The sequence below is a fragment of the Schistocerca piceifrons genome, chromosome 10 (genome assembly GCF_021461385.2).
Source record: "Schistocerca piceifrons isolate TAMUIC-IGC-003096 chromosome 10, iqSchPice1.1, whole genome shotgun sequence".
Lineage (NCBI taxonomy): Eukaryota > Metazoa > Arthropoda > Insecta > Orthoptera > Acrididae > Schistocerca > Schistocerca piceifrons.
Genome location: NC_060147.1, coordinates 135,907,113 through 135,926,405, shown reverse-complemented (window position 1 = coordinate 135,926,405; position 19,293 = coordinate 135,907,113). Strand labels below are relative to the sequence as shown.

General features: G+C 42.4%; 1 protein-coding gene across 1 annotated transcript in view; it reads left to right on the top strand.

Moving 5' to 3' along the window:
• Positions 1–19,293, top strand: part of LOC124718772 — a 243,763-nt gene that overhangs the window by 168,175 nt on the left and 56,295 nt on the right. Inside the window, 5 exon segments of the mRNA XM_047244384.1 lie at positions 755–887; positions 889–1,066; positions 4,893–5,086; positions 8,715–9,011; positions 15,786–15,906. Coding sequence (XP_047100340.1) covers positions 755–887; positions 889–1,066; positions 4,893–5,086; positions 8,715–9,011; positions 15,786–15,906 — 923 coding nt within the window.

Sequence of the window (19,293 nt, the reverse complement as noted above, 5' to 3'; positions counted from 1 at the left end):
AATGTTCTCCTGAGTAATCCCCGTCTGGAGATCCGGGTGGGGGACTATTTTACCTCCAGAATATTTTACCCAAGAGGACGCCATAATCATTTAACCATACAGTAAAGCTGCATGCTTTCGGGAAAAATTAAGGCTGTATTTTCCTCTTGCTTTCAGCCGTTTGCAGTACCAGCACAGCAAGGCCTGTTTTGGTTAATGTTAATAGACCATATCAGTCAATCATCCAGACTGTTGCCCCTGCAACTACTGAAAAGGCTGCTGCCCCTCTTCAGGAACCACACGTTTGTCTGGCCTCTCAACAGATACCCCTCCATTGTGGTTGCACCTACGGTACGCCTATCTGTATCGCTGAGGCACGCAAGCCCCCCTACCAATGGCAAGGTCCATGGTTCATTGGGGTGGGAGTATTAATACATATACTTAAGGCTATCACACAGTGATAGCGAATGCTGGCTTATGACAGTAACAAAAGGGGTGGCAGTTATTGGTAAAATTGTGAGTTGTAGTTGAACTTGGAATAATGACTAGTATATGATGTGGTAACTCAAAGCTCTTACTTACAACATAAATTGTTTTAGATATATCTGAAATTTCAAACTAGAAAAAACCAGAAAACTTGAGGGGGGAAAAGTGTTTCGGTGTAACATCTGACACCCAATGTCAACGAACTAGTACCCCGTCCAGTGTGCCAACTATCTTGTATTTTATACAGATCAGTTTCGAGTGGTTACCGATGTCGTATCTCGCCTCACAGTTCCCACCCGTCATCGGGATTCCGCGGCTCCTCGACACTGCTGAGTGACTCGAACCCCCTGCTGGTGTACCGCTACGAGAGTGAGTGCTCGGTCCAGCAGCAGCTGCAGCAACACAAGAAGAAGGCGGAGGGCAAGGTGTCACCGCCCACACTCAGCAAGCGTGGCATCCTGCGCCAGCAGCAGAAGGAAGACGGCACCGGCCGCCACCACCGCCACCGTCACCATCGCCACCACCACCTGCGGAAGCCGCCACCCGCCACCTCTGGACCCGGATAAAGACCTCTGTGATGATGAAGAAGACTTTGATGAAGGTACGGAGAGAGATGTGACAAAATTGTGATATTGTAGCATAAAACTTGAAGGGATTGAAAATTTTAGTAAAACTTATGCTTCAAGTTGGAGTAAGAAACCAGAAGCGTCTTGATAAATAAGACAGAAATTATTGCTTTTTTAATTATTTGTGAGGATGTGTTAGTGTTTATTCAAACTAGTTGTCTCACCTAGTCTTCTTTTAAGTGATCAATTGTTCACATTTTCTGTAGTTTAATACATTAATACTTGTCAATTATTAATTTACTTGCTCTGTGAGCAAATGCGAGAGCTTTTCTGCTTTCTAGGTGGAAATGTTAAGTTATTTAATTTACAGTAGTATTCATTGTTGTTGTGCCCCCCGCCCCCCCCCCCCCCCCAATCATAAAAATCATTAATGTCAGAAAAAAATGTAAGTAGTAAGGATAGTCCCTACGTGTGCTAAGTGAGAGTGACACAAGGAGAAGAAAATGGAAAGGGGAATGAAGGGAAGAGATTGTAAGTAAGTAACAGACAAGAAACTGGATAAAAATTCTATTTGTATAGAAATGGTTGTTATTGACTGTAAAACAATACCTCTCAAAGTTTAGGACATACTGGATTATGAACAGCAGATATCGTTCCAGCTCTTTTGATGTGGGTGAATGAGACAAAGAAAATGGTATTGCAGAAGGTAATTAACCTAAAAAAAATCCAAGCATTTCAGTCAGGGTAAGTATATTCGTATTTATTCTACAGTAGGTTTATCATGATAATACAATAGAACATGTAATCTACTGTATTTCAAAAGGGGTGCAGAGAAAAAAGGTAGTAAAATAAGTTCTAAAGTTAAGGAGAATTAGCACTGAAATTGGGGATATCTCGACCAGTTTGATGCTATCCAAAGGAGGGGGGATAAAATCTTCTGGCAGCTATCCTGATTTAAAGTTCTCGTGATTTCTGTCAATAATTTCTGGTAGTAACTAACGTGGTCTTCCAAGAAGGCCACAGATTCATTCATTCCCTCTCTCCCTCCCCCCCCTCACTCCATCCCCCCTCCCCCTGCCCCTCCTCCCCCTGCCCCTCCTCCCCTTGCCCCCCCTCCCCTTGCCCCCCCTCCCCCTGCCCACCCTCCCCCTGCCCCCCTCCCCCTGCCCCCCTCCCCCTGCCCCCCTCCCCCTGCCCCCCTCCCCCTGCCCCCCTCCCCCTGCCCCCCCTCCCCCCTGCCCCCCCTCCCCCCTGCCCCTCCTCCCCCCTGCCCCTCCTCCCCCCTGCCCCTCCTCCCCCCTGGCCCTCCTCCCCCCTGCCCCTCCTCCCCCCTGCCCCTCCTACCCCCTGGCCCTCCTACCCCCTGCCCCTCCTCCCCCCTGCCCCCTCACTCACCCACCATCTTCCCTCCCTCCCTCACCCACCATCTTCCCTCCCTCACTCACCCACCATCTTCCCTCCCTCCCCATCTTCCCTCCCTCCCTCCCTCCCCATCTTCCCTCCCTCCCTCCCTCCCCATCTTCCCTCCCTCCCTCCCCATCTTCCCTCCCTCCCTCCCCATCTTCCCTCCCTCCCTCCCTCCCTCCCCATCTTCCCTCCCTCCCTCCCTCCCTCCCTCCCCATCTTCCCTCCCTCCCTCCCTCCCCATCTTCCCTCCCTCCCTCCCTCCCTCCCCATCTTCCCTCCCTCCCTCCCTCCCTCCCCATCTTCCCTCCCTCCCTCCCTCCCCATCTTCCCTCCCTCCCTCCCTCCCCATCTTCCCTCCCTCCCTCCCTCCCCATCTTCCCTCAATCCCTCCCTCCCTCCCTCCCCATCTTCCCTCCCTCCCTCCTTCCCCATCTTCCCTCCCTCCCTCCCTCCCTCCCTCCCCATCTTCCCTCTCTCCCTCCCTCCCTCCCTCCCTCCCTCCCTCCCCATCTTCCCTCCCTCCCTCCCTCCCTCCCTCCCTCCCCATCTTCCCTCCCCATCTTCCCTCCCTCCCTCCCTCCCTCCCTCCCTCCCCATCTTCCCTCCCTCCCTCCCTCCCTCCCTCCCCATCTTCCCTCCCTCCCTCCCCATCTTCCCTCCCTGTCTCCCTCCCCCTCCACACTCACTCCCTTTTTCAAACCTATCAAGTTGCATCAGAACTCTGATTCCGCATTACACTGTTCGTTCCTTGCAATTAGCAGGATGAATTAATTCTCGTGTTGATGTACAGAACGACATAGTGCTTAGTAACTCCCAAAGGAGGAATCCAAAGCTGTGCTCCATCTCTGTTGATCGTTAATTTGATGAACCATTGAACGCTGATCTTACATTTTACTGGACTACTAACTGATATGTACTGAAATGTCACAATGCTGAATACAGCAAAGTGTATGCTGATTTTATTAGGTTGGTACATAACTTAATAGCATTTTTGTTTTGCATGTTGGTTCTCCGACTGCTATGGATTTATTTTTCATTTATCATACGTTACTTTTAGTTCACTGTGTTGCTATTTGAGTTTACATATTGTCATTTGGAGATAGTGATCGGAGCTGTGGATACTAGAAAATGAGTCAAGTGGAGAAATTGGAACATTTCTGACATATTCTTCTGTTTGAGTTCAGTAAAGGGACGACAGAAGTGGGTGCAACCAGAAACATTTGCACCATATAAGGTGATAATGCTATTGGACAGAACACGGCAAGGCATCAATCATTTTAAGGAGGATCATTTTGACATTAGTGACTCTCGTTGTTCAGGAAGACCTTCAGAGTTTGAAGAAGATGGTTTAAACACATTAATTCACAGTTATCGATATCTGTGTGCTCGAGAACTGCCAAATATGATAAACTGTGTTCATTCCACCATTGTGTGACATTTGCATGTAACGGGGAAGGTTGAAAAATCGGATGTGTGGGTACCGCGTGCTCTAAGCCAAAATCACAAAAAACACCAGGTGGCAAGATGTGCATCTCTGCTTGCTCATTATCAATTGCCTTCTGAACAAGCCGAGCGGTTCTAGGCACTTCAGTCCGGAACCGCGCTGCTGCTACAGTCGCAGGTTCGAATCCTGCCTCGGGCATGGATGTGTGTGATGTTCTTAGGTTAGTTAGGTTTAAGTAGTTTTAAGTCTAGGGGACTGATGGCCTCAGATGTTAAGTCCCGTAGTGCTTAGAGCCATTTGAGCCTTAGAAGTGCAATCCAAGAACAGTGACCAGCAAGATGGTTTGAAGTGATGCTACTCCACAGTAGTGCCCGCCCACATTCTACTAGTTACAGAAAACATTTTACAGGAATTGGGTTGGGAAGTCATTCCACACCCTCTTTATTCACCTGGTCTTGTGCCCTCAGATTTTCACCTTCTCCTCTCTCTGTCGAACAACTTTCAAGGAACTTCCTTTGCGGATGAGAATGTGCTCCAAACAGGGCTCAATGAGTTTTTCACCTCAAAAACCACATGATTTCTACAGTTGTGGAATCGAAAAGTTACTGCATAGCTGACAGATTGTTGTAAAGAGTGAAGGAGAATATATTATTGATGACTGAAGTCTCCATTTTATGTATCTGTGATGTTTTAAACATACGGAAAAATGCTATGAACTTATGCACCGACCCAATAGTTCATTATAGGTAAGTTAAAAATACTCTTTGGAACAACTATCAGGATATTTATTTCCAGAAGGCGAAAGGAACAGTCCTGTTACTTACTAGGTATTTTAGAAAGCTAGAAAGTGTTTTTATTCTTTCATTTTCAGTTTTCATGAGATTCCATTTCTTACTCACAGACCACATTTGGTTCCCAGATAACAGGCAGCCAGTGGCAAAATGTCTATCAGTAAGCAGTCTAGTGTTGTTTTGTTTTTATACCAACACACACTGGCACTCTGTCCACAGGAGTGGATGCCGGCACAGATTCGAGCTACGAGGAGCCGCGGCCGCCCACGCCGCCCCTCCCCCGCAGTGCGGCGGCAGACGCCGTTCTCGGCCTCGACGGCCTGCTGAATGTGAGCGGCCTGTCGTCGGTGCTCGGCTCGGCAGAGAATCTCGAGGGCTGGGGAGACGACGACATGAAGAGACTGAGGATGCAGGTGTGTGTCTTGTGGAGGGCCAGGGAGCAACCAGCTCGAGATGCCACGTTTCTTCCTGTCTCGCATTTGCTTACATTTGTGCAGTGTGTGGGGTGCTATTGTAGATTGTTTTAATGCACTCAGTAGTTGTTCCACAGCATATTGTTTGTATACAGAAGTAGGGCATGGTTTAGTGTACCACATGCCATTTTTCATTTCATTGGCACATTGTTCACAATTACGAAAGCTATATTTTGTATACTTTATGATACTGCCTAAACATATTGTAAAAGAGAATGAGAGCTATGTTAGAACCACAATTTTAAGAACAGCAGCATGGTTCTAGGGATAACAAAGGCACAGTTGACAATATTTTTCCACTGTGAGAAATAACAGAAAAATTATAGGGAGAAAGGAAAAGACTTACCAATAGTGCTCCTAGATTAGGGGAAGGTATATGGCAAGACGCTGAGGTATAAAATATGGGACTGCTTAACAAAATTGAAAGTTTGCAACCATCCACTTACAGAAATTCATATGCTGTGTTAAAAGTGTTAGAGCATCGTACTCATGGGTGGAAAGTCAGAGTGGTTTTGAATGGGGGTGGGGGGGGTCCTGTAATAAGCATTTGCAATACTTCCACACTCATCAATACTGTAACGAAGAACATAAAGAAAATGGGTAAAGAGCAACTAATCTCATGACGATGATGATAACTAATAAATCACTTTGTCAAAATTTAACATACACAGACTACTGAGAAAATCTAATTTGCCGACTATCATCACACCATTTATTTATTGGCATTAAATCATATAAAATGAATTGATAAGAGACATGTCATAGTGGACATGAATGGAACATTATATTCTAGTGCAAAGGTCTAAAACTCGAAAACTTTTTCTGACAGGCATCAGGCAGGAAATTGGAAATCTCTAAATATCCTTGCTGGCTAAATATTAGTGATGAACAGTTTTTACCTCAATCAGGATTCGAAGTAGCTACCTATCATTGAGTGCCACCACACAGCTGTGCATTGGAGGCCTCGCCTCCAGAAGTGGGCTAAGTGACAGCTACTACGGAGAAAACAAAGTAACTCTTTTCTACTATTGTGTAGTATTAGAGGAAAAGTGCTAAAGAAAGCAGAAATTTTCAAGTACCTGGGAGCATGATAGAAGAGAGTAGGAGGAATGATAAGGAGGTTTGCAAAAGGGGAAGCAAAGCACGTCGTCCTGCAGACTAAGAATCCTGATGTGGAGCAAGTATTGAAGAGGAAGGGTGGGTGTGACAGCCACCCTAAGGCTTGACAGTTTTATTTAGCTGTTGTAGTTCATCTAGGTACTCCAAAATCACAGGGCGTACAGTCAGACTATCCTCCTATCTGCCTGATTTTGTCACGTTCTAGTTGGATGGAAGGGCAGCACCCAAATAATCAGTAATGAGAAAAATACCCGAGTCTCCATTGTGCCCGATGTGGTGGGGCTTGAAGGCCACATAGGTACAAAGGTCTAAATAAATTGAGAAGACCAGTTTTAACTTTGAAAAAGTGTATTGAGTTATGAATTACTATGTTGAGAGTGAAAAATTAATTACATAATATAAGTATTATTAGTTTGTTCAAGAAAAATTCATAATTACTGCCGAGAAAACTAAAAATGATTCAAAAGTGTTTAGGTGCAGTTTTCGTTCTAATAGCCTCTTTCATACTCACACATAGCCACACTCAGTTTGTGGACTGACTTTGCATATTCTGGGCACTTGACCACCCAACCTCAGTGTCCAAAACCTTTCCTGGAAGTGAGCGGCCCACCCCTTTCCAGCCATTCTGGTCTCCTTATTAAAATTACATGTAAGATTATTACTCTCGGACAGATCAGATACTGCACATCATAGATATTTAACAGTTGTACTGAAAGATCTTGTTTCCGACAACATGAGAGACCGTAAATTCCCTTTTTTTGTTTTGAGGTAAAACTGACTGAACCCCTACAAATGCCTTGTTGTGATCAGTATTCACTATTTGCCCATGTAAATAATAGTAAAAATGGAATAAAAAAAACTATTAATTCAGCATGAATATCTTGGCCACTGGCTGGCTGTTGTGCCCTCATAGACAACATTACACAGTTTTCCTTAGTCGGTGATGGCCTCCGACAAAGCAACGTCGATATGGTAATTTGTTGCTAAGTAACCACTCTTTCAACACAGTTGCATTAGAAAAACCTAATTTTTTATGACAATTTGTAATAATCAGATGAAATGAGAATTTGCCTTCAACCAGAGGGTCTCAAAACTATACAAAACTTGACTGTTAGGCAGTGTAACATCCTGGCTTCTTCAGATGACCGAGTGTTAATGAGGCATTTGGACTAAGACCCTTATTCAGTTTCCCTTATTTTACTTATTCTTTCCATACATGTTTGTTGTGTGCAGTTTCCTTTCTACACGTCATGCACTAAGACGTAGGCATCTGTTCTCAGTTGGGTGTTGCTGTTCTCTAGTGTCCGAAATTCTCTTTACATGAAACCCACACACGCACTTTGCAAGAGTACAATAAATCAATTTTTCAAACTGTGGAGTAGAATCTCTGGACAATCACATAGAGACATACAATGATCAGCACAGAGTAGCATAGCAGCCAGACTAAAATAAATTTGATGTTAGAGCTTTCTGAGCAAGAAAAGTACACAGCACAAGTTCCAATACCAGATTCACAAGTAAAAAGCTGAAGAACATCCCAAACAGTTTGTCATCTTGATCCACAAGTCTATACAACAGATCACAGAAGCCACAAGAGTGCCAGTTACCTAAAGAAATTAACTACATGTAAATTAATTTATAAAACTTTTTCTAATACACAATCTCTCTCTCTCTCTCTCTCTCTCTCTCTCTCTCTCTCTCTCTCTCTCTCTCTCTCACACACACACACACACACACACACACACACACACACACACACACAATGTTCAATAGATTAGAAGACTTTGTCTGTGTTTCCTGCCTACATGTCACACTTCAGCACACATGGGCAAAAGCTTCTACTGGAATTCTGTTCAAAATCACTGTCACAGTCTGTGGAACCATTTCGACATCCTCAAAATGTGACCACTAATAGCTGATTTGTGTTTGGAAAAGAATGAGGTTTGCTGAGGCAAAATATAATTCGAGGCTTTCGGCAATGGTGACACAGAATTAAGATGCGCCACAGCAAATTTCAATTTCTGAAAAACATTCTAGCCAACCACAATGAAGAAAAAGACTGGTACAGCAAACTTCAGTCTACATGATTCCATACCCATACTCATTCATTTAATAGGACCACTAGTTTATCGTGCAAAAATTTCAGTCCCAGAACTCTCGAAACTAACTACATTCTGTATATTGCAGAAAATTCACAAGATTATGCAGAACAATAACGTCGTGCAAGTGCTAGCAGTCAAAATATATTTTTTCTGGTCTGGTTCTCTACCATCACTTTCTTCGTGCAAACTCCCTAAATGTGTGTCCCCTCCACTCCCGCCACCCTCCCTTCCCCCTTCTCTCTCTGCCTCCCTCCCTCCTCCCCTCCCCCGTATCTCCCTCTGCTGCATCCTTCCCTTCCTCTGTCTCCGAGAATAGATTTAAACAAAGAGTTGTGTATCTCGTACAGGTGAGCAAGTTCCTGTGCGGACAGCGCAGCAATGTGATGGCCGACGTCTGCAACGGAGGGGCGCCGCACAACACCCCGGAGCACAGGCACCTGCAAGGTGGCGTGGGGGTGGGAGCGGCCGGAGCTCCCCGCGGGAGTGGCGGCAGCTGCGACTGCTCGGGCGGCTCGGCATCCTCCTCGGGCCGATCCTCGTCCGGCAGCAACAGCGGCCGCAAGACTGTCAGCTTCCGGCTGAGCCTGCCGACACCCCCTAACTCTCCGTCTGCCGCGTTGCAGCACCAGCAGCGGCTCTGCCAGGTAACCCCGATGTTTCGTCGCACTGTTCTGCCTGACAGATACTTTCCGACATGTTGTCGTAAGTGGTGCTCTCGAAAGTGTGACCGTATGAGGTATCGTTTAAAATTTGTGACTGTACAGAGGACTTGTACATCTATATGGCTAAAAAGTCTTTCGCGACATATTTCTTGAATAAAAGTCTCTCGGTGTACATGCTGCGTCAATTCAGGATAAAACTCCAAGCTTTCGACAACTACCTCCACGGTCGTCGTCAGGGCTAAAACTGACTGTCGTGAACTGGCGAGGCTCCCACTTTTATGTGCGAAGGACAGCTTCTGATTGGCTGGAATACATCATAGCAACAGCGACATGGTGCGTAGTGAAGTGGTGCCCTCTACTTCCATAGATGTAGTTTCTATCCCGCGTTGCTTGCAGCGCCACCCCTTGAATCGGGAGGTAAAGTGTGGAAAGTTTTCCTCTGCGATTTTACTTTATCCAGTGCACTCTTCCAGGTGTTGCTAAGTGCATAGCCGTTGTCTTTGTTAAAGCTATTATCGCTAAGTCTAATTTCGACCGCTTCCCGGATCACAGAGTCCCAGTAATTCGATGCGTGGGCTTTTACTCTGGTTTCTTCAAATAAAATCTTATGCTTGTTAAGCAGGCTTTGCTCAGCCACCGCTGATTTTTCCAAGTACCTGTACTTCAGGTGGCACTGGTGCTCGATGCAACAGTCAGCAACGGTTCTTGCCGACTGGCCCACGTAATTCTTGACGCATTCGCAAGGAATACTATAAATTCCCGGCACCCTTAAGCCGAGACTATTTTGCATACAGACTTATATCTGCATAGCCACAGCTTCCATCATCCGTCTCAGAAGAGAGCTATGCTGAATACTTTAGTACACAGAGCCAGGACTATTTGCGACAAGGACCACCTCGGTCCCGAGATTAACCATTTGACAACTGTTTTCAAGAGGAATGGTTATTCTGCCGGTGAAATTAAATCAGTATTGTCCAAGAAAGTAAGACACGATGCCGTCCATAAACAAGAAGAGGACCAACACATAGCACGGCTTCCATTTTGCGGTGCTACAACAAGCAGGATATGCAGAGTCCTAAAGAGGCAAGGAATAAAACCAGTTTTACGACCACCTAGGAAAATTAAGGAAATGTTGAGATCAGTCAAAGATAGTCTCGGCTTAAGGGTGCCGGGAATTTTTAGTATTCATTGCGAATGTGGCAAGAATTACGTGGTCCAGTCAGTGAGAACCGTTGCCGATCGTTGCATTGAGCACCAGCGCCACCTGAAATACAGGTATTTGGAAAAATCAGCAGTGGCTGAGCATAGCATGCTTCACAAGCATAAGATTTTATTTGAAGAAACCAGAGTAACAGCCCACACATCGAATTACTGGGACTCTGTGATCCGGGAAGCAGTCGAAATTAGACTTAGCGATAATAACTTTAACAGAGACAACGGTTATGCACTTAACAACACCTGGAAGAGTGCACTGGGTAAAGAAAAATCGCAGAAGAAAACTTCCCGCACTTTACCTCCTGATTCAAGGGATGGCGCTGCAAGCAACGCGGGATAGAAACTACATTTATAAAAGTAGAGGGCACCACTTCACTACGCACCATATCACTGTTGCTATGACGTATTCCAGCCAATCAGAAGCAGTCCTTTGCATATAAAAGTGGGAGCCTCGCCAGTTCACGACAGTCAATTTTAGCCCTGACGATGACCATGGAGGTAGTGGTCGAAAGCTTTGAGTTTTATGCCGAATTGACGCGGCATGTACACCGAGATAGGATTTACATTTATACTCTGCAAACCACCACGAGGTGCATGGCAGGGGGTATGTCCCATTGTAACAATTACTCGAGTTCCTTTCCGTTCACGTATGAGGTGCAGGAAGAATGTTTGATTGCCTCTGTGCAGGCAGTAATTACTCTAATCTTATCCTCACAATCCCTACATGATATGTAGGTGGTGCAGTATATTCCAAGAGTCATAGTTTAACACCAGTTCTTGAAACTTTATTAATAGGTGTTCTCGGGATAGTTTATGTCTGTCTTGAAGAGTCTTCCAGGATCTCTGTGACACTCTCCCACACATCAAACAAACCTGTGAGCATTCTCTGTATACATTCAGTACACCCTGTTAGTCCTATTTGGTACGAGTCCCACACATTTGAGCAATATTCTAGAAACGGTTGCACGAGTGATTTGTAGGCAACCTCCCTTGAAGAGTGATTGCTCTTCCCCAGTATTCTGCCAATAAACCGAACTCTACCATCTGCTTTACCCACAACTGAGCCTAAGTGATATTCCATTTCTTATCTGTACAGAGTTACACACAGATATTTGTATGAGTTGGCAAATTCCAACAATGACTCATTGATATGGTAATCACAACATACTAAGTTGTTGGGTTTTTGTGAAGTGTGTAATTTTACATTTGTGAACACTTAAAGCAAGTTGGCAAACTTTGCACCAGTTTGAAACCTTATCAATATCTGACTTAATATGTATTCAGCTTCTTTCACACAGTACTTCATCACAGATAACAGCATCATCTGCAAAAAGTCTGAGGTTACTATTATCTACAAGGTGATTAATATACATCATGAACAGCAAGGGTCCCATCGTGATACTAATCTCAGACTGTTTGCAGATGATGCAGATATCTATACGGATATCGGTCCATGAGGTTCAAGTAAAAATGAATTTCAAAAATACCTTCTCGGTTCACAAGCTGTGTCACTTTGATTCGAACACTCTAGCTGTCGATAGCTGTCTCTGCCGTCATCATCGGGAGTTAGAAATCACCAACTGCCGGAACTGGCATTGTATAGGTGCAGTAACATTTTCAGCAACCTTACAGAGAGGGCTGAAGTGACTGATGCGTGGAAGGCAAGTTGGGCAGCTCCTTGCAGCTCTGCATACCAGAGTCCTTTATTAACTTCCTTGTCGTCTTTGATGATGGTCCGTGTTGTATTGCGAGAAGTAGTGGTGAAGAAATTAATGCCTACAGATTGGCAAAATATCTGGAATTGTTATTAGCACACAAATTGGGATACTGCAAACATCAAATTGTTAACTTGCAGTCTCAAGTTGAGACCCACAGGAAAGTAAAGACAGGCCAAAACAACATAACGGTTAGTGTGGACATTGTCACTTTTTACAAGGGTGCTTCTACAAAACATGCTTCATCTTTTGGTCCAACAGTTTCCACCTGAGACAGGGTGTATACGACCCAGGACAACCGGGAAAAGCCCGGGAATTTTTTCATCCGGGAGAAAACCGGGAAAAACACGGGAATTTTTCGGAATTCTGGGAATTTTTCATTGTTTTAGCTTTCGGTTAAATTTTTGTAATTTTGACTGCGCAATTGACTTTCTAGCAAAGAACGTTATTGTATCCTGCTACTGGAGAATGATACTGCAGCAATAAAATATAAACGAGAGGGAAAAAAATAAAACTTTAGTGGCAAAGGAAATGTGCAATTTACAACGAAACCCCATGCACCCACAAGCGTCTGCAAATAGCAAAAATATGTCAAAGGCCGTAGGGCGCAGACTGTTAATTCTTCGTAACAATGAACTGCTTGCTATGAGCATGACGTCACAACTGTTCACATTAGGTTCGTTTGACCAATTGCCAGCGATCTGTTGCGCATGCGCATTTGACTCGCGTATAAGCAGTACCTTCTCCTGCTTCCCGCTATGGCGCTACTTGTAGTTTGGCTGTTAGCTGTATCAGTAGTAGCTGCAAGCAGCCAGATGCAAACAAGAAAAAATTTTCTCACGTGCCCTAGCTGCCAGATTCGCGCTTGCACAGAGTCGTCTGAGTTGTAGTGGGGAGGGGGTTAACCTGCACGTGACCCGTGTTTACGTTAAGTGATTTCGCTGCTTCTCTTCGTTTACAGCTCCCACGTCAAATGAAAACAAAACGGATTTCTGTGGCCGTGAGCTATCAAGTGAATTAAAATACATTCACATAATTATGGAGGACAAAAATATATTATTAATTTCAGTTTTCTGATTTTATTTTATTTCCAAGTTCGTAGCAGTCGAGCATTAATCGCCTTGCAGAACAATGAAGTTATTTTTGCAAGTTTGCTAAAGAAATTCGGCTTGATTAATATTTCCGCTGAGGTGATCATTTTATTTGAAACGAAGTGTTTCATTCTACAGTATTGGCTAGTTCCAACTGTTCGCTGAATTTCAAATGCACATTATTATCTTTTGCCATGTATGGCATTATGCCATAATAAAGAACCAAAAATGAGATCGTATGGTACTGGTACTCCAAGAAAATTAACATCCCAAAAACCACACTGAAAAGCTTAATATCAGATGGGACCTGCTTCTTTGTGAATCTGGAAAAAAGCCAATTTGCACTTCAAGCTGAATTATGCATTTTAGTATGGTTTACGAAATACCGATGCTCTTTGGAGTATCGTCTGATGCCCTGCTTCTTTTATGGTGTAATCTAAGCTCTCTTAGTGCTTTATACACACGAACATGCGGGCTTCCTACACTACTGCAGTTGCACACGCACAATAATGTCTGTTTTGTGGCGCTCTCTGGCAGCTGGTAAATCAAACCTATTTCTAACAGTCTCCGGATAGTATTGCGAACGGTGGTTAGAAAAGCGTTAGTTTCAAAGAAAATTTCTTTTTACCCAAGATGAATTATGTTACGTGTGAGAAAGTGGGATGGATATCTAAATCACAGAGCGTTCGAAACTGAACAGTTTGAGGACCAGCCACTTACAAAAATTTCGAGCCGCGAGACATTTATGTCATAATTTTAAATTTACTGGCACATTTGTGTGATGTAACTTAAAGTATAACACACGCAAAAAAAGATCAATATTACATGTGAAAGCTTAGCTTCTGTTGTAGCGTGTTAATCTTAGAGACCAATATTATATGTGAAATCTTAGAGACCAATATTATATGTGAAAGCTTAGCTTTTCTTGTAGATACTGTGTACGTTAATGTAATGTAAACTGTTAACTTTTCCTCTTGTGTGTTCGTGCTATGTAACAAGTGATGTTGCTATTGGCTGACTAAAACACGTGTCCTATACTCTGAATAGCTGCTGTCATCGGCTGGCGAGATCTCGTGGCTTGAGATATGACTCGCTTACAAAAGGACATATCAACCTCGGTTTCAACGCTCCGGAAACTAACGCGCTGTGTTTGGTGCATTTCGAATTTATACTTTCGTAATACGAAAATGTGCAGCATATATCTTGCTGCAAAACAAAGGTCTTTCCAAAACGTCTCTGCCCCGTCTTTTCTTTTTTTTCCGGGAAGTTCTATGCGATTGTATAAAAAGTTAACCATTCAAAGGATTGATAAGTTTTACAGTTCCGAGGGAAAATCTACGGAAAACGTACTGCCACTTAGCACGGAAAAAGTGTATTTTTGCCCGGGAAAAAGCATATTTTTTAAACGGGATATCCGGGAGAAATCCGGGAATTTTTTTTCCTTGTCCCCGTATACACGTTGTGAGATTGCCAACGTGTTCCACCATGCTTTAACAATAACCTAATTACTGTACTCTAACTAATATTATGAGATGATGAATAGCATAGCTGTGGGATCTCTATTGTCTCTGACCTTCACGGATCACTTTCAGGAGCAAATTCTGAACTCTGCGGGGCTAGGATACGTTGGCAACACCTTCCTGACATGGCTTCATGGTGAAAATGTACTGCAGCAGTTTGTCGACCACTTGGATGGTATCCAACCTGACATTAAATTTACTGTCAAGATGCAGAGGGATGGGAAGTATCTGTTCTTGGAGGTTTTATCTGAGTGGAAGACATTAGACATACAGGGTGTATGTGCACGCTTACCGATACTTGAATGCCAAGTTCTCACCCCCTTGTAAAGAAGAAAGTGGTTCTGGACACTTTAGTACACAGAGCGAAGATATTTCTGATAATGACCATCTAGAGTCTGAATTTGAGCATTTGAGGCACACATTCATTGCCTGTTTCCGTCCGAAGGACAATTTCGACTGGTTCTCTTGTCGTGCAGGATGGCGTGTTACATCGCTTACAGCTGTTATCTGAGAATGTCTAAGATCATCATGCACATGGGATTGTGCCCAGTTTTTTTTTTGCCTATACAAGAGTGCTTAGCACTCCATACAGTGTCTGATATGTTGCAATTTCTGTGATTATTGATCTGAAGATGGCCATGGAACTGGCTGAAACTGCTAAATCATGAAAACAATATGAGCTCTAGGAAAGACAGACATAACCAAGATCATATGACTTAAGAGTGCATATCAGTATTTATTTTAATTGGCCCTCTGGAGCAGATACAATACTTCAGTGTGTTTTACATTCCTGTGTGTTATGTTGCATTTCAGTCTTTAATTAACTGAACACCGAAAATCTTAGCTGTAATGTACTGGTACTTCAAAGATACGTGATGTGCATTTAATGACCGATTTTCAAGTACGTACGTATGCATTATGGACTTTGAGTATTGTGATGCACTGTTATTCATATGCCCAGCACTTTTGTATAAAACTTTGAATGATGTTTTCTTTATCTGTTTGAGAGGTATACTGAAATGATGTGTAGGTCGAAAGTGATTTTTAACTGAAGCTAATTCATTCCACTCTGTTTTCAGAATGACTTTCCATAAGCACTGAATAGCAATTTCTCATACCCTCTTATAGTGTTATGTTGTAATTGAGTTTTTGTGCCTTAGTACCAGTGTAATTGATATTCAGAATTTTGCATATTGCTCCTTCCTCTTCTTACAGGGGAAGCTGGCAGACAATGAATCTAGTCCATGTGAGAAGGCTGTGAGGCCGGCATCTCTCCTGACACATGTACACAGCCCATCTGTGCCTCTGGCAGCAATCGACATTGCACAAAAGAGGGGTAAGTTTCCAATTCAGTTGTGCACGAATTGTTTTGAAGTGGTAGTTAAGGGTATTGATCCACAGGTGATGTAGTCTCCTGTGGTAGTTGGGCCAGATGTCATCTTTCATACAATACACTCCTGACAATAGGACAGATACAATCAATGTTCAGTCGTTTGTTTGCAAAGCTGCCTTAGTGCCATCGGTTGTACTTGTGCTGATTTTATGAATTTTTGGATGAGAATCTTATCAACTGTGGCTTTCAGTTGCACGAGCTGAGCGTAAATGACACAAGTGCAAATAAACTTGACCACCCAAATGCCTAAAACACTTTGCCCAGGTCCGAACAGTGTCCTCACAGCTAGCCACAATCTCACCCTCCTTAATCTCTGACTGTAAAGTTAATATCACCGTAATAAAAAATAAATAAACAAAAAAAAAACCAAGCGAACAAAAAGTTACAGCAGAAATAGTTCACAACTCTCATAAGAAAAATCTGCAGTTCATGTGAGACAATTGGTTGTGTTCCAAAGCAGTTAGCTTACAAAGTATGAAAACTACAAAACAAAAAGATTAATGGCATAATAATGTGTCAGTGTTTTATAAGAGAAGTTACAGTGTGACCAGTAACCTATGGCTAGATATAATACAGATTTTGGCCAAAAAAATAAATAGCAATAAGTAATAATTTATTATTGTAAAAATTATGGCATGAACAATTTTATAATCTGTAAATACTGTATATAAAAACTGCAAAAGTTCAGTCGATGTGTATGTTCCCAATAAACTACACTCCTGACTAGATGAACTCTTCTTAATCCCCAATTTTGACACCAACATCTACTAAATCACTACTCTGACAACTTGCTGTTACAATCAGATTTTATTACATATTGACTATATGTTGGACACTATAGTAGCGTGCATCTTTGTTTGACATCCAGTTCAGATTATAACATTCAGCCAAATAAACAAAATGCTATTACAAAAAGATACAGTACATGTTGATATTATTGCAATATATTACGTTAGTTGCTGATATTCCTTGGAGCCCTGCACGGCACAGCAATCTCTTTGCTGCACTTGTGACGATATCAAGCACAGCGCTACAGTTAATATCTATGCACAAAGTCCATTAGGAATACTTCAAGCAAATAAACAGACCAACCGTGACAGAACATGCTCCGTAACTAATCTTCATACACAACGAAGATAGTTCTAAATCTCAGAATGACTTTTTTTGTCAACTTTACCAAATTGTACAACTAAAACAATGGAAAATCCAGGATGGAATAATGATAATTTATGAAAGGGATAGATTGCTACTCAACATATAGTGAAGTTGAGTCGCAAATAGTCGCAACAAAAAGACTATCAAACAAGTAAGCTAAGTAAGATTTCAGCCAAAAGGCCTCCTTCCAAATTATACAACATACATACAAAATGTACAATTATGTACACTTATTTATTTATATTCAATCAATGTTTTTTTTCCTTTCCAGAAATTATTACCAATAAAATAGCGGGAAATCTCATGCCCTCTCAAAACGAAATTATTAACACTGAAATTATTAACACTGAAGTTGCCTTAAAGTAAAAGGTGAAACACACCCGGAATATAAACAGACATAGAATGCAGCAAGGGAAATGCAATTCAGTTTATGAAACAAAAGTATGTAGCAGTTGAAAATGGAGGGAAACTGATTGTGAGACGCAGTGAGCAGCCTTTTGAATAGGCAATGTTGCCACAGTATCATTTTCTTCATCATCGTTGTCACCACCACCAGCACCACCACTACTATCCCCCTCTATGGCCCTTGACCACCTTACCAATCAGCATCCGTACATCTCTGTTATCTTTCATCATGGTGAAGTCAGCTAACATACAGTACAACTCTCCCTCCCTCTCATGGTTAGCCCTTCTTTCTGGTAGAATGCCATCTACCTTTCATCATCCTTTTGAACTCCCTGTCATCTGGCATCCTCTTCATTTGTCCTAACCAGTGTTTTACCTGAGGTTTAATAAATTTTACTATATTTTTCCCTTATATAAATTGTTGAATTTCATGGTTGTATCTTACTTTCCAACACACAGTGTCTCTGGTAGGAACGTAAATTTTTCGCGGAATTTTTCTTTCAAATGCCTTGGTGCTTATACCCTTTTCTGTCGTTGTCCACAGTCCTGACCCATATGTAACAACTGGCCGTACAAGGGGATACAATTTTGTTGTTTTTGCAGTTGGAGAATTCTTAAATACCTTCAGGTTTGCATAATAGGCCCAATTTTCTGCTTGTATCCTTTATGTAATACATTGTCTCGTGATATTATCACTGATTAAAAGGATACCTGGATAATAGTGTAGCCTTAGAATTGAACATTGTCATGTATTTTGTCTTGTTTTTGTTTACAGCTAGTTCAGTTTTTACTACTCCTTCAGTTACTTTATACAATTCTTGCCACAGCTGCAGTATCATATGGTTATGTACATATGACTGGATTCCATCGTAGTACCTCCTTTGTCTAATTTTTTTTTTCTTTTTTCTCTGGACTGTGCAGTGCTAAGTTTAACATGACTGCAGAGGGCTATCACCCTGTTTCATGTGAAGTTAAAGATCTTGGTCATATTATTATTCACGTTTACTTTCAGTGTTGTATCCTTTAACACAACTCTTCTACTTGGCGTATCACAGGTGCCCAATTCATTTAGTGCTTCATACAGTGTTGACACGTTAACAGACTTGTGGTGGAGAAAGTTAAACTATTTTGTTTACGTTGTATGATGGTCTTGTAAGTTGAAAATTTCTTAACGAGATAACTAAATAGTGTAAAACATAGCTTTGTAATCCATAAATAACTGCTGTGATTTGGCAGAGGTACTGTAGTAGTCCCGTGAAGGTATTAATAGTGGGGATGTAATGCACGGTGGTAGAGGTAATGTGGTTCCTGTTTTAACTTTAGCTTCAGCAAAAGTCTCAGTTATGTGTTGTTGGGGCTCTGCGAAATAAACTGTTAAGTGATGTTGAGATTTACACATCTTATAAAGTGTGCCATTGCCGGGGGCTCTAAATTTCTGTTCTGCAGGAAGACAATTGAACATTGGTAGAAATTAATTAAATCTTTGCATCTAGCTGACACAGAATTCTTCATTGCAGGAAACCTCTGGTTGGATTATGTTTTCTTCTGGTACTAAGATTGGTTTGTTAAGATATGGTCCACATCATATACACAATGTTAATAAACAGCCTAGTGTGAGAAAAATTGTTTGCTTGCTCTCTACCATGACTCTGAGGCACGAATAAAATACGTTAGCCCGAGGCTTGTCATTTTTTCTTAAGCAAACTTAAGAGATACTTCTGCAAATGTCTCTGGAAAATAAGGATGGAAGCTGAAGTAACGAATTAAAAT